This window comes from Vigna unguiculata, chromosome 7 (genome assembly GCF_037176805.1).
Source record: "Vigna unguiculata cultivar grain cowpea cultivar isolate G323 ecotype 2 chromosome 7, ASM3717680v1, whole genome shotgun sequence".
Classification (NCBI taxonomy): Eukaryota; Viridiplantae; Streptophyta; class Magnoliopsida; order Fabales; family Fabaceae; genus Vigna; species Vigna unguiculata.
In genome coordinates this window covers 43,397,921-43,414,416 of record NC_140798.1, presented here as the reverse complement: position 1 = coordinate 43,414,416, position 16,496 = coordinate 43,397,921, and the positions used below count along the sequence as shown (strand labels likewise).

Sequence of the window (16,496 nt, the reverse complement as noted above, 5' to 3'; positions counted from 1 at the left end):
GAATTTTGAAATTAATCCATTTTCAAAACTTTATACTAATTTAGTCCTTCATCTTTAGAAATGCGTGGATTTAGTCCTTCTTACCAAATTTTGTTAAGTTGATTTGACATTTTAAACATATTTTATGATAATATTTGAGTTAACATTGAAGCAAAAAATGTGTCAAATGGTGTAAATAATTCAAATATTATCATGAAATGCGCTTGAAACGTCAGATAAACTTAACAAAAATTGGTTAAAAGGACTAAATTCACGCATTTTTAAAAATAAAGGACTAAATTGGTCAAAAATTTTGAAAATGGACTAATTCCAAATTTCACTGAAACTTGAGGACTAAAAACATATTTAACCCTAACAAATATAACTCAACAGTGATATCAGAATCGATGATTTGGAGTGACTAACCTCATAACCATATTAAAAAGAGGTCATCATACACATGAGGGGAGGGGGAATATATATATCATATGAAAAAAAAATGAAAAAAAAAACTCACCTTGAGAAGAAATTTTTGGAAATAGTTCAAGTGTGAGTCAAAGCCCGACATTAGATAAAAAAACAAAATTAAACATATATAAGATTAAAGACCTATAATCACATTGCCTTAAAATTTTGAAGATAAAAATAATGTCAAATATCTTATTTATATATATATATATATATATATATATATATATATATATATATATATATATATATATATATAATGTCTTAAATATAGAATTACAATATCTCAATAACTATAATCTATGTGAAAAATATAACCCAATAATTTGATCCAAGACCAAAGGTCGAAATTGGCCCCAAATGAAAATTAACATCAATATGGGTCGGACGCATATGAATACAATAGATCAATTTGTTACAAGTATTCAAATATTAAAGATTGGCATGAGCAAAATATGAAAGAATAATAATCACAAAAGTGGTGATCCATCTGAAGACCAACCTAATATGGAAGACGGGTTCAAATCTCAGATAATTTTATTTTATTAACAGATTCTGTAATTTAATGGGTGAATTTTTTTTTTAGTATAAGATAACTTTTATTTATATTTTATTATCATTGGAAAATATATGGTTTTGTAACTTAAATAAGTAGAAAAGTAAAACTAAGACTTAAGGACTTGAATATTTTTTCTGACTTACAAGAATTTCTAACTTTGAGTTAGATTATCCCTTTTTCTTTGTTTTTGATTTAAAATTCCAAACTCTTAGATCAGAAAAAAAATAGGAACATGAAAAAATTTATTACTTGTGTACTGTCCTGGTTGTTCGGGTCCAACTTGAATCATGAAGATAGATAAAACATCCCAAAATCAACCTGAAATGTATGAGCTCCGGAATTAGGCCTAAGTTGCCTAAATTTGTTTCTTTACAACTGATATTTTACTAAAAAATATAATCATAGAAGAGAGATTAGATATTTTGTTGATATGTTATTATCTTTACAATTATCTTGTCTATAAATCAAATATTAACTCTCAGGGTCAAGGTTAAGAAGACTTTTTTTTGTGGCCTCAATGATCACATTGGGTCAAGTTCTTTAAATTTTGTCTTCAATAAAAAAACATTTAGTTTTTTTGCCGGAACAACATATAACAAGGTTATATTTTTTATATTCTTTTACAGCCATAATAATTTTATTTGTAACTTTTATTTCTTAAGAATTTAAATTGGATTGGAATTTTTTTATTAATTAAGAATAATGAAGATACATAATATATAAATAAAAGTACTTATAAATTTGTTATTTTAAAATTTTAAATTAAAAGTGTCTTTATTTTTATATGAATTTGTTGATTACTTATCAAATTTTCCTAACGGGTGTCTTAAAAAACCTTAACAATGTGGTATTGGATCATGATTTGTCATATAATAACTCAAACAAATATGCTATAAAAAAAATTCAAAGGTAAATATAAATGAGTAAGATGATAATATATAAATATAAAAAAAAACATAAATATATCTTAAAATTTTGATTTAAAAGTAATTTTCATATTCCCTATTTAAAATATGCATCATTATTTATCATTACTTCCTCTTTATATTACATCAATAAATTACAAATATGTAGATTCACTATACGCTAATTTATAATACTGAAAATTCCATCCTTAATTCATGCGATATATTTTCTATTTCCTATTTAAAGAAATAGATAATCAAGATATATGTATGCTAAAAAAAAAAAGCAAGATCCACGTAATAGTTGAAAAATATATCAATTTTCTAGGTTTTCTCTACTAAATTAGTATAATTTATTTTTAAATTTATTATAGGTATGAGTAAGTTGTATCACCTTAACACGACCTCATTATAAAAAAGTTGTGTTTGAATGACACAATTTTAATTTAAATCTTTAAGCTGAAATTATAAGAATGTGACAAAGTTCATTTTAGCATATTTTAACTAAAATTGTGTAAGGGTGATACAACCAACTCAAAATTTTATGAATTAAACTTGAGCTACCTTAACATGATTTCAGCTTTAAAAATGTTCTAAATAAAGTTATTTCATCTTGACATGACTTATGCAAAATGAAGTCGTGTCACCTTAATACGACTTATCCATATCCATAATTTATTTAAAAGTTGTTCATTTTAATAAATTTTAAAAAATTACATTAATGTAAAAAAGAAAAAAAAAAGTCACTTTTTGGCTCAATATTTGGTAACAAAACTCTAAACTTCAGGTACTATACCGTCTAAAGAATAATCGACTTTAACATTTCAATTTCAACCTGATAAAAATTTGTCATAAAATGACGAGATTCGTTAAAGATTTGTCATGCATTGAGATGACTTTCAAGGAATTATGCCGAGTTATGAAGAAAAGATATGATATCAGAAAACTATTACATGATCCTCATAGCGTTTGTGAGCTAAACAATGAAACTGAACATCAAGATTTCAACCAACGGCCAATGTAATTAATATTTCGTTATTATTTTGATATTGTCATTTTAATATTTTTGGATTATTTTGTTATTATCTTTGTAATATTTGATTATTATTTTTGTAGTTGCACTATTCTTTTGTTTGAGGAATATAAACAATTTGTAATTATTTTTTATCTATAAATAATATGTAAACTTCCATGATCAAGGAACAAAAATATTTATGCTTGAGTGCTCACTATTTCATTTTAGGTCAAGAGAGTTTTTCATTTTTTTTTTTGATAAGCTTTTCTTGGTAACAGATACATAGTAATTTTAAACTTATTTACTAGTGAAAATTAAATATGTTTGAAAACAGAAACGTAATAAATTAAGAAGGAATATTTTAAAACTGTTGGATGTTCTTTTTGTTTAAATTTCAAGTATTTGTCATGTTCATATACATGAATTTTGGTAATAATTTTTCTCTCAAATATATATTTTATAAATTTAAATAATAAGAAGAAAATGAAAAATGTTTATAATTTACAAAAATTCATGGACAGGAGATTATAAATAAAGTGTCTTTTTCACGTTGATCCAGATATGTCGGAGTTGTTTACATGGCTTTGTTTGTTATTTTTTATGGATTTTACTGTTTACAAAGAAATAGAAATGATGGATTTGTGCTTTAAGTGGTGTTCTTTTCAATTGTTTTCTGAACGAGGCAAGGAGCGGAATAGAGAGATTTTAACTTTTTTCCATCTCGCATGTGCCAAAGAAATTTGGAGTGATTTATTTACATTTACAATAATACCCTTGTTCTTACATAAATGTAAATTTCAGTTCACCATGCTTATGCTTTTGGTTTTACTATTTACTTTTTCTTTTTGTTCACATAAAACTGCAACGTGTGGCCATTATTTCTATCCAAAAAGAAGTTCTAATTTGACCAAAAGAATTTAATTTTTATGAAAATAAAATAACTAATTATTAATTATTATTATTATTATTATATTAATAATATTAAATAATGTTAATAATAACAATAATCATAATTAATATTATTAATAAATATCATTAATACTTTAATTATCACAAAAAAAAAAATCAAAACTAATAATAACATATCTAATTATCATTTTATAATACTTTTAACATCAAGGACAATTTGGTAATCTAACTTTTTTCATCAATTAAATCTTATTTTTTATTAGTCACATCTATCAAATATTTCACAAATTTTCAAAAAATTTATTCTCAAATTCATTCCACTGTCACTTCCAAATCCCTTAAAAAGAACAACATAATCTTCACCTTCAAATTCACTCAAATCAATCATTTCTCTCTCCCTTAAATCCTTTCACTCAAAAGAACACAACCTTATATTCTGTAGCCACCTCTCCCTTCTTGCTGCTTGGTTGCACCTTGAAAATGTCCGCTCAAGATTTTTCCATTTTTTGTTGTAATCTCTCGTTTCATGCTCTTCCCAACTCAGAAGAAGCCTTGTTGCGACTTTTGCAACAATATTTTTTCCTTTTATTGCACGAAAATGTTAGGAATCTAAGTGTGAGTCTAAGTCCCACATTGGTTAGAAATGAGAAAGTAGAGCATTATATAAGAATAAAGACTCATAAATCTATTGCTTTAAGGTTTTGGGTTGAGAGTGGTGTCAATGTCTTATATGGTTGGACTCAGGTCTCATTGATGTTTGTATCTCCCCAATAAAACTCTCTGTAAACCTATCAGACAACACTTATTTTTTTAAGGTGTTATACATTTTTCTCAAATTTTCAGAAATCAACTTTACCTATACATGTTGCTTCCTCACCCACACCACTACTCCCCCTCCATCACATTCTATTCATCCACCTCCCTAACTTCCTTCTAATTTCCCCTTCCTATTTATATATAGATTGTATGCATTATATTAGATTAAAAGTGTGTACCACTTAAAATATGAGAATTTTGCATTGAAAATTTTATTTATAATCCAGACTCATACTTTAATATTTGTGTTACATATTCTTCGATATTTCTTCCCGTTTGATTTCCTTTTCTAAAGATAATATTATTTCTTTGATTCTATATATTTCATATATAATTCTAATTCTCACTCATACACATATTTACATCATGTTTTTTTCTCCATAAAGTTGCGCTAAGCTGTAGTTTTTTGGAAGGGATATATGGCAATGTGTTGCCACTGAAATCACAACGGAAAAAAAAAACTTTTTGAAGAAGTCATCATCATATTTGATTAGAGCCATTTTGAAAACCATTATTTTTTTAATATATTATTATGTCCGTGCTGTAAGAGAGTTATGTTTTATTAAAGATGCAAAATTAATGTAAAAGCTTTTCATATTTAATTTTCACCTAAAATAAAAAGAATTCGTGTAAAAAATAATTTATTTAATATACATGTAAAAAGTAATTTAATTACTTATCTTTTATAGTGTGAAAATATTGATGAAATTATTTATTTTGACCCATTATTGATGTTTGTTACAAGATTTGTGAGAGTTGATATTCTATAGTTTTAAAGTTTAATTAAACAATATTATGGTTGGGTACTATTTTGTTTCATTAAATATAAAAAAAATTTACATACATTTTATCTCTATTATTTTAGAGTCTCTCTTTCATTTTAGAAAAGTTAAATTAATAATAAAAATATTGTCAATTGTTGCGTCAAAAATATATTTTCCATTAAAATATTTTCCAATATATTTTTAGTGATTTGTTACCTACCACCCAACCATAACAAATTAACTAAGCCAAAAGCAGATATTTGAAGAACTCAAAACGCAAACATCTTTTATATGCTCGATTTGCTTAGCAGAAAACAGAGTTAACATAAAACATTTTTTTCCCTATGCATAAAACACGTTATTTACTAATGGGTTTCTTCATCTTTTTCCATTGCGGTTTTTCCATCTTTTCATGTAACTCTTTTCTCGTTGCATATGATTTTCTTTCCTTTTTCTTTTTGTTGAAATCTCCTATGATTGGAGATACTAAAATTGCGCCTTGATTATTAATCACACCTTTAATCGTGTAAATAGAATGATTTTGTGTGTGATACTATTCAAAGGAAGAGAGCAAGACAAACTTTATCAGATAAATTAAACTAATTTAATTGAATTGTTAAGGTTTTATTGTTGAATTTTAAAAAAAATGTATGAATGTTTTCTTTATATGTTTGTTAAAATTTGGGAATAATACATATGAGAGGGATGATTTGATACGTGAAATTATAGAATGGGATAAGAAACTGCTATTTTGGATAGATGAATTGTTGTTTGTACTATTTTTTTTTTCTTAATGGAGTGAGTATGAATGTGATTATATAAAGATTCACTTCCGATAAAAATTGATAGCTAAGTGTGTTTGATAATGTATTAGTATGAAATATTATAATTATGAGAAAGAAATATGTGTGACTTTAATGTTATTATGGTAAAACAATTGTTTGGATTTGTAGGATTGGAGGTTTTTGGTGTGATATAATAACTTTCCCTTATAAGCCTTAAAGTAATTGAACACTTTAGTTTAAAAGAGATTAAAAACCGGTCAATTTGAAATATCGTTGCAAAAACTATGATATATTTGACTGGATGCTTGTATTACAATAATGTAGTATTGAATGTGGCATTGTATTTGTATTTTTGAGATTTGTCCTAGGTCTATATGATTGTTACAAAGTGTGAATTAGTAGTGTCTTATAATGTTGCTAAATAGTTTCTTTGTATGGTATTTAAGATAATTATGATTGTCTGAATTTATCTTTACTAGTGTATGTGTATATGTAAAGTTTTAGTATGTGTGGTAGTCAAATTAGTATTTCCAAGAGAAAATACATATTTTGGTTGAGTCCAAGTGTATTGAAAGAGAATTCCGAGAATGAGACTATTCTGACTCAACTAGTATCTCACTCACATATAGAGTCAGAGATCTAGGTGGTGTGAGTCGAAGGAAGTTTCACATGAAAGATATTATGATATGAAAGAGGATCATTTTAGGAAACCAATGGGTGGAGTTAACTTGTTATGGCTTGGTTGGGGACAGTTTTGAGTGTTGGAACATCATGGGAGGAGTTGGAAGCAAGCATGACAGGTGCAGCGTTTACTATTCTTTCGAAAACAGGGTCTAGATTTATTTAGTTGTTTGAACCATTTTTGGGCTGAGATATGAAGTTGATACATGATATTTGATTGAATGAACATGAATTGTATGCGTTTTTGTCTACATAATCTTTATTATAAGTTAGTTTTGCTTTTGTATCAAAGTTTTTTTTTAAATGCATTAGGTGAGTTTTCTTTATTGTGGCCATTGACGAGAACCTTGATTGAATGGATAATTGAGTTATGATATAAGAAGAAATGAAACAACATAATTAAAGAACTTTTTTTTTTCGTGTGTCTCTTATTTATTTTCTTATGTGATAATCGTATATATTATTTTTATATATGAGAACTGACGGTGATATTAGTACTAGTGCTTGGCACCGGAAATTGAATGATTGGTATAGTATTATCTTAGATAATTAATTTAACCTTTTGGTAAAACTACATCAAGTTTCTATCGAAATTTATATTTTGAAGTATTTATCAATTTATTTTTAATGTATCTTAAAATATCTCTTATACTCTAAAGACCAAAATAAGAATGGGTTAGAAAAAAAAGTAAGATTTGTAGGAACAAAATTTGCACAATTAAACTTTTGTATGATTAAATTTTATAAGAAATTTATTTTATACAATTACATGTACAACTAACTATTTTAAAAACTTATTGAAAGATTAATAAAATAATACATGAATATTTTATTAATAAAAAGTTAAACTATAAATAATTTCTAATTGTAATGAAAATTAGTTGACACATAATTATTAATGATGCAAGGATGATATGATAAGTAAGCACTATTAAATGTTTCTCTCAATTTGTTAGGTTGTTATGATTGCAAAACAAAACAATGAATTTTTTATAAAAAATTATGAAGCTCCCACACCAATTGGTTTTACCCTATTCCAATAGGTAAATGAAGTAACATTTATTCGTATTTTTGTAGTTGTGGTCATAGTAATAATCTTATTTATAATTATATTATATATATATATATATATATATATATATATATATTAATTTTCATTAATTCTAAAAATATTTTTTGTTAAACAAAGTAAATTCTTGTATGAGGTCCTTGTCGTCATAGAATCTTATCAAAATATTATCTTATTAAAATATTATGTAATAATATTTAATTACGGTAACAACATTGAACTATATATCTATTTATTGAACTATATATATCTGTTTATGTGACGATATTTAATTACGGTAACAGCATTGAACTATATATCCTAGTTAATAAAAAACTCTAACTACTCATTTGAAAATTTTATAATGGTGGAAACTCAAGGACTACACAAACTTAACAGATATTCAATTAAAAAATATAAATTTATTAATCATTCAATAGAAAAAAAATTCTATTAGTGGATGTAATATTTCCAAGTGGTTGTTGGGGAAGTATGGTTTAGTGGGGAAGTATGGCAACATTTTGCCGCTTTTAATGTTTTATTGCATGGCAATGCTATTTTGATCTTCAAAAAACTTTTCCTCCAATTTGACATTATTACTTTTTTATAACCATTGGGATGTCAAATGTTTTTTTTTTGTTTAAAAAAAAAAATTCCTTTCCATTATGTCCCCGCCAGCCAACCATCAAATTAGTTTAACAGACAAGAAAGTTAAATAAAACATATTATTTTTTGCAGGAGAATAATGATATTATAATTCCTATATTTTTGTTTTCATTTTTTATTTATATGAGTAATTGATTAATGTATTATTTTTTTATAAAAAAAAAATTAATGATTCACATTCACGTTACATAATAAAAGATGAGAATAAAAAATAGGATTGAAAGTATAATTTTCCTATTCTTTATTATTAGTTTTTTCTTTAATCACTTTTTTATGACCATTGGTTGCCAAATGTTGTGTTTGTTTCCTTTCCATTTAGGTACCCACGAGCCATCCATCAAATTAGCTCAGCAGAAAGCAGAGTTAACATAAAACACAAGCAACTTTATATGCTCGATTTGTTTATTGATATAACAAGTGAGGTGGAGCTCAGTTATTTGTTACATGGTCCGATACATATTTCTACGCTCTCTCTCTCTCTCTCTCTTTGAGCTCTTACACCATACATACATTTAGTTCATTCATACTTATTCACTCTTTCTTCCCTCTTTCTGTTGTTGCTCAGGCTGTGCATCAGTAAAGTGGGAATCACTCTGCTTGTTTATCAACTTCTCAACCTTCTCACCAGATGCAGGGAAGGTAACATCCAACACCTCTGTAGGTATCTCGCTCATCACATTGTCTTCCTCACCTTCAATTTTTCAATCACACGTTACCAATTGTAAATTAAACAACTTCCAATTCAAGAATAAAACAAACAAGATCGACCAGATATACCTGCAAGGAAGTTCCTCTGGTTGTTCTCAGCATTGATACCGAAAGCAATGAAATTTAGATTGGAGGTTGCGGTGATGGCAACTGGATAAGATGCTGGGATAACAAATACATCGTCTTCAGACACCTCAGCTCTATACCTCTGCACTTCCCAGCTTTCCTCTTGCTGCTGCTGTTGCTGTTCTCTTTGCCCAACAAGTTCAATATTTGCTTCTCCTTTATTAACAACTAGTATCACTATGGCCTTTGAATTGTAGTTGGGCATAAGAAGACCTCCCTAAATTTGTTAACAAACAAATATATCTATGTAATTATAATTCCCATACTCATGTTTTCTAACTAAACAAATAATATGTAGAACTCAACAACGGAGTTTGATTCTACGGTTTTCTTCGAATTTACCTCTTTCATATCCACAGAAGTGAGGAACACATCCAAGTCTCGAAGCTGGGGGTTTTTCTCCGGGGTGATCTCATGCAACCTTCCAAACTTATTGGAATAGATAGGTTTTTGGCTTCTCAGGTTGAATGGTTCATTTTGGGAGGAAAGGGATTTCTTTGAAGTAGATTTAGCATGCTTCATCAGTTCCCGAATCTGTTCCCTTTTAAGTTGCACAATCACTCCTTCTTGCTGACTCTCCTCGTCTTGCTGTTGCTGTTCCTCCTCTCCAAACAGAACCCTGTTTATCTCCTTGTAGTCACTCTAAAAAAATCATGCAAATAAAGATAATGATATCATTCAAGAGGTGTGACATTTAGACAAACAACTGGCTTAATGGAAACGCAAATATATAGTTAGATGTTGTGTTCTCGCTTACATCGAAGGAGGCCTCTAGAATATTCTTGCTGAATCCTTGCAAGTAGGATTGTTGGGCTTCTGTGCTAGATAGGAAAAAGTCCTACAGGCCAAGCATTTATCATCACAAGTGGAGAAAAATCGCATGTTAGAAGGGAAAAAAAATTAGTTCGGAAGGCAGTACTTGAAATCTGTGAGGATTGTTAACGGGTATGGCGAGTTTGACTATTCTGAGATTCTCGTTGTCGTCAGGGTTAACCAAAAAGAAAGTGGTTCCTGCAGGGATCTTCTGAGCATGGCCTTGCTCAAGAATGTAGGAGTCTCTGCCGTCAGGGTTCACCAAGGTGAGTATGGCTCTCCCTGTAATTAACGAATTGATTACAATCAATGGTGCAGGAGAAAGAAAGTGTGATGATTGTGAGTGAGTAGCGATTAGTTGATTACTTACCATTAAGGACAACTAGGAGGAAATCGGCATCAGCATGGTGAGGAAGAAGGAGGGTGTTGGGTTTGGACTTGAACTCTACAACACGGTAGTTTTCAAGATTCTGAATTTGTTTGGAGCGTTGGTCGAACCTCTGGAGGACACGAAGGTGACCATATTGGTTTCTGAATAGAGTGTGGAACCACCTGTCAGAGTTGAAGTAGAAGGGGTTACTTTGTCCTCTTGATTCCGACTCTTCTTGGCACTCTTGGTGCTCCCGGTGTACAATGCCGAAGGAGACAGAAAGTGATGCCAGGAAAAGAACTCCCAGCAACAGCGAAACCCTTGCTCTCAGCATAGTGTAGTAGTATTGAATATAAGTTGGGTGGGGGTATTAGAGTAGTGTAGTACTCTTGATGGATGATGAATGAAGTGAGGGATGTTAGGGGTATTTATAGGTATTATATAAGAGAGAAGGTCCTTGGAACATGCATGGAGATTTGGGCATGGGATGACACGCATATGCAGAAGTTGACGTGTGTAGAAGTGAAGAAATTGAGGTGGCGGAAGAGAATGAATAGGTATAGATGTGGTTGTGGTGATGATGGAAGTAGGCTCAGTAGCATATTGGCTGTGTGTGGAGTAAAAAACAAGAAGTGTATTAGGTGTTTGGGTTGAGAAGGTGAGACTTGAAGTGGATTTTGAGTACGTGTTGGTGTGCATGGCATTTTGTCATACACGTACGCCGCATCTTGATCAGCCAAGGGTGTGATTGAAACGAGGTGCGGTTGCCTTTGTCTCTATTTTGTGAACTTGGACATGGTTTTTGAAAGGATACAGTGGTTTTTTCTTTTTTTTTGTTGTCTTTGCATCAGTCTCATTTCTTTGGATTTTTCTTGCCATGCAACCATATGATCCAAGGGAAGAATTTACTGGATTGTGTTATACGTGGCTCAGTACACTGAATAGACAGTAACTCAAGCCGTGGAAATCATTCATATACAAATAGACGAACGCGAGTACGAGGTAAGCACAATGATTATTCGCTGTTAAAAAATAATCATCATTGATCAAATATTTATATACTTGCCAGATAAAAAAAAAAAAAAAAAAAGTGGAGAAAAATTATAAATTTTAGTTGTTAATTTTTAAAGCTAGACCGTATTAATCTAAAAGTTAATTTTCGCTGGGCTGCTTTTTTTTTTCATCCTTCAAGACATAAAACTAAAGTTTAGAAGTAAAATTTTCACCGGCTCTTTACAAATTTCGTTTTTCTAAAGTTTTAGGAGTTAAAATACAAACCTAATTTTTTTAAATCAAGTTATAAGTGTCGAAATTATGAAGATGGTCAACAAAATAGTCACTTATCAACAATCAGAACCTTAAAATATTTAATGTAGGCAAAACTTCTAATAGCATATATGTTTATATTTGTTAAATATATAGGAAATAAACTATTATTTTCTATTATTCCCTATTGCAGAAGTCCGTCATGGTGAAGACCTAGGGTGACTAACTGTCATACAGGGAATAGCCATGGGCTATTCTTAGGAAATTAAAAGTAATTAATAATAAATTTTAGATTAACGATAAGCATTGCGCTCGCGCCTTGGTCAGAATAATGAAACTCAAGGCTGAGGGCTGTCGTCCAGTACGATGCATTCTCGGTTAAAGGGTTTTTAAAGAGAATTACGTTTGTGTTAGGAATACACGAGTCAAAGTCTTATATAATGTAGAATAGATAAAATTAAATATTACATAAGATTAATGATCCATAATCTTTTGTCTTAAAATTTTGGATTAAAAGAGGTATCAAATATCTTATATGTGTAATACAAATGTCATATATATATATATATATATATATATATATATATATATATATATATATAAACAATCTTTTGATGACTATAATGTATATGATAAAAAAATATAATCCAACAATGATTTCAGAGTTGATGGTTTGAAGTGACTGACCTCATAATCATAATAAAAAAATGTCATCATACACATGGGAGGAGGGGGAGTATATACCATATAAAGATAAAGGATTCACCTTGAGAGGAGATTGCTAGGAATAGTTCAAGTGTGAGTCAAAGTCTCACATTAGGTAGAAAAAATAAAATTAAACATTATATAAGATCAAAGACTTATAATCACATTACCTTAAGATTTTAGGAGTAAAAATATGTAAAATTAATGTCACAAATATAGAACCACAATCTCTCAATGACTATAATCCATATGAAAAATATAACCCAACAGTGTGACCCAAAACCAAAGGTCGAAATTGGCCCAAAATGAAAATTAACATCAATATGGGTCAGACGTATATGAGACTACAATAGATCAATTGGTTACAAGTATTAAAATGTTAAGATTGGCATGGGAAAAATATCAATAAATAATAATCACAAGAAGGTGGTGATCCTTCTGAAGACCGACTTAATATGGAAGACGGGTTCAAATCTTAGATACTTTTATTTAGTGAACAGATTCTGTAATTTAATGGATGAATTTTTTTTAGTATAACATAATTATTAGGGATGTCAAAAAAATTCGTATCTGCGGGTATCCGCATATAAAACCCGTAATAGGTAGAAAACAAATATTAAAAATGGATATCCGTTATTCGTAGGTACGAGTATTTTTTATACCCGTATGTTAATGGAGCGGGTACGAGTATCATAGTATCCGTACCCGTACCCGTTAAACTTCAATTCACATTAATACTTATACATATACATATATATATATATATATATATATATATATATATATATATATATATATATATATATATATATATTAGTAAAAAACATTCTCATTCTTCATTCAGTAATGGTACTCGGATTCTTACTCCATATCAGAGTAGATTACTTTCAGATACTGTGGAGGCATTGATGTGTCTCCAAGACTGGTTATAGACCAACATGAAAGGTAATGAAATTAACATTTTTACTTATATATTTTAATTAATGATTGTTAGAAATTTTTAATGAATTTCTTATGTTTTCATACTCTTCTAGATTAAAATTGGACAACATGAAAACTTTATATAATGTTGCAAGAGGTGTACATTGGTGAAGTTAGTAATTTCTTTAATATTTCATTCAAAAATAAACTACAATATAAATTGTTAGTGATTTTTTATTTGTTTGTTTTTTAGAAATCAATTAGAGAAAATGAGTTTGTTGATCTAAGCTCTAGTTATGGTTAAATATTTGTTTTTTTAAATATTTTTGTAAATATTCGCGGGTACCCGTAGATACTCGTGGATATGAAAAAAATAGGCGGGTACCCGCATAACGGATACCCGACCGATGAATATGAGTATGGGTACGCGGCGAATATTTATCCCGCGCGTAGGGTATGAGGGAGCTACTACTCGTACCCTACTCGCCCCATTGACATTCCTAATAACTACGATTTATATTTTATTATCTTTGGAAGATATATGGTTTTGTAATTTAAATAAGTAGAAAAGTAAAATTAAGGGCTTGAATTTTTTCTGACTTACAAGAATTTCTAACTTTGACTTACAAGAATTTCTAACTTTGAGCTAGATTATCCATTTTCCTTTCTTTTGTCTTTGATTTAAAATTCCATCTTTGATTTAAAATTCCAAACTCTTGATGAGAAAAAATAGGAACATGAAAAAATTTATTACATATTGTTTTGGTCGTCCGGACCCAACTTAAATCTTAAAAGATGGATAAAACATCTTAAAATCAACCTGGAGTGTACGGACTCAGGAATTAGGCCTAAACGCCTAAGTCCGTCTTTCTACTGACTTGTATTTTATTAAAAAATATAATTATACTGACTTGTATTTTATTAAAAAATATAATTATAGAGTAGAGATGATATATTTTCTTAGTCTATTATTATCTTTGTAATTATCTTGTCCATAAATTAAATATTAACTCTTAAGGTTAGGGTTAGGGACATTTTTTTTTTCTGACATCAGTGATCACATTAGGTCAAATTCTTTAAATTTTGTCTTCGCTAAAAAAACATTTAGTTTTTGTGCCGGAACAACATATAACAAAGTTATATTTTTTATATTCTTTTACAGCCATAATAATTTTATTTCTTAAGAATTTAAATTGGTTTGGAATTTTTTACTAATTAAGAAAAATGAAGATACATAATATATAAATAAAAGTACTTATAAATTTGTTATTTTAAAATTTTAAATTAAAAGTGTCTTTATTTTTATATGAATTTGTTGATTACTTATCAAACTTTCCTAATGGGTGTCTTAAAAAACCTTAACAATGTGGTATTAGATCATGATTTGTCATATAATAACTCAAACAAATATGCTATAAAAAAAAATTCAAGGTAAATATAAACGAGTAAGATGACAATATATAAATATAAAAAACATAAATAATCTTAAAAATTTGATTTAAAAGTAATTTTCATGTTCCTTATTTAAAATATGCATTATTATTTATCATTACTTCCTCTTTATTACATCAATAAATTACAGATATTTAGATTCACTAAACGTATTAATTTATAATACTGAAAATTCCATCCTTAATTAATGCCATATATTTTCTATTTCTTATTCAAAGAAATCGATAATCAAGATGTATGTATGCCAAAAAGAAGCAAGATCCAGTGATAGTTGAAAAATATATCAATTTTCTAGATTTTTCTCTACTAAATTAGTATAATTTATTTTAAAATTTATTACAAATACGAGTAAGTTATATCATCTTAACATGACCTCATTATAAAAGTAGTTGTGTTTAGATGACACAATTTTAATGTAAATCTTTAAGTTGAAAATATAAGAAAGTGACACAAGTTCACTTTAACACATTTTAACTAAAATTGTGTAAGGGTAATAGAACCAACTCAAAATGTTGTGAATTAAACTTGTACTACCTTAGCATGATTTCAACTTTAAAAAATGTTCTAAATAAAGTTACTTCATCTTGACATGACGTATGCAAAATGAAATCGTGTCACCTTAACATGACTTACCCATATTCATAATTTATTTAAAAGTTGTTCATTTTAATAAATTTTAAAGAATTACGTTAATGTAAAAAAGAAAAAAAAATCACTTTTTAACTCTATATTTGCTAACAAAACTCTAAACTTTAGGAAATATATTGTCGACCGACCTCAATATTTCAATTACAACTTGATAAAAATTTGTCATAAAATAAAAATTCATTAAAAAGTTGTCATTGACCGAGATGATTTTCAAGAAATTTTGTCAAGTTATGAAGTAAAGATATGATATCATAAAACTATTACATGGACCTCATAATAGATCCTACGTGAGGTAAGTAATGAAACCAAACATCAAGATTTTAACAAACAGCATTTGTGATTAATATTTCATTATTATTTTGATATTATCTTTGTAATATTTCATTATTATTTTGATATTATCTTTGTAATATTTGTTGATTATTTTATTATTATCTTTGTAATATTTGATTATTATTTTTTTAGTTTCAGTATTCTTTTGTTAGAGGGAATAAAAATGATTTGTAATTACTTTTTATCTATAAATTAAATGTAAACTTCCATGATCAAGGAACGGAATTTTGGTTTGAGTATTCTCTGTTTCACCTTAACTCAATAGAGTTTTTCATATTTTTTTTCGATAAAAGATGCTAAGCTTTTCTTGGTAACAGAGACATAGTAATTTTTAACTTATTTACTAGTGAAAATTAAATATGTTTGAAAACTGAAACGTAATAAATTAAGAAGGAATATTTTAAAACTGTTGGATGTTCTTTTTATTTAAATTTCAAGTATTTATCATGTACATATACATGAATTTTGGTAATAATTTTTCTCTCAATTATATATTTTATAAATTTAAATAATAAGAAGAAAATGAAAAATGTTAATAATTTGTAAAAATTTATGGACA

General features: G+C 28.1%; 1 protein-coding gene across 1 annotated transcript; it reads right to left on the bottom strand.

Moving 5' to 3' along the window:
- Positions 1-8,958: 8,958 nt before the first annotated feature.
- LOC114192158 (beta-conglycinin beta subunit 1-like) lies at positions 8,959-11,025 on the bottom strand. Its single transcript, XM_028081782.2, has 6 exons — positions 10,613-11,025; positions 10,349-10,524; positions 10,187-10,267; positions 9,772-10,071; positions 9,373-9,646; positions 8,959-9,286 (listed from the first exon to the last, which is right to left on the bottom strand). The coding sequence occupies exons 1-6, from the start codon at positions 10,944-10,946 to the stop codon at positions 9,123-9,125; spliced, it is 1,329 nt and encodes a 442-aa protein (XP_027937583.1). The 5' UTR covers positions 10,947-11,025; the 3' UTR covers positions 8,959-9,122.
- Between the last annotated feature and the right edge of the window lie 5,471 nt (positions 11,026-16,496).

Bases quoted from the DNA above. Each gene is read 5' to 3' on its own strand.
- LOC114192158 (XM_028081782.2), bottom strand. From the start codon at position 10,946: ATGCTGAGAGCAAGGGTTTCGCTGTTGCTGGGAGTTCTTTTCCTGGCA. The intron at 10,072-10,186 runs GTAAGCGAGAAC...TGATTTTTTTAG, and splicing joins TTCTAGAGGCCTCCTTCGAT to AGTGACTACAAGGAGATAAA. The intron at 9,647-9,771 runs GTAAATTCGAAG...TAACAAATTTAG, and splicing joins CTTCTGTGGATATGAAAGAG to GGAGGTCTTCTTATGCCCAA.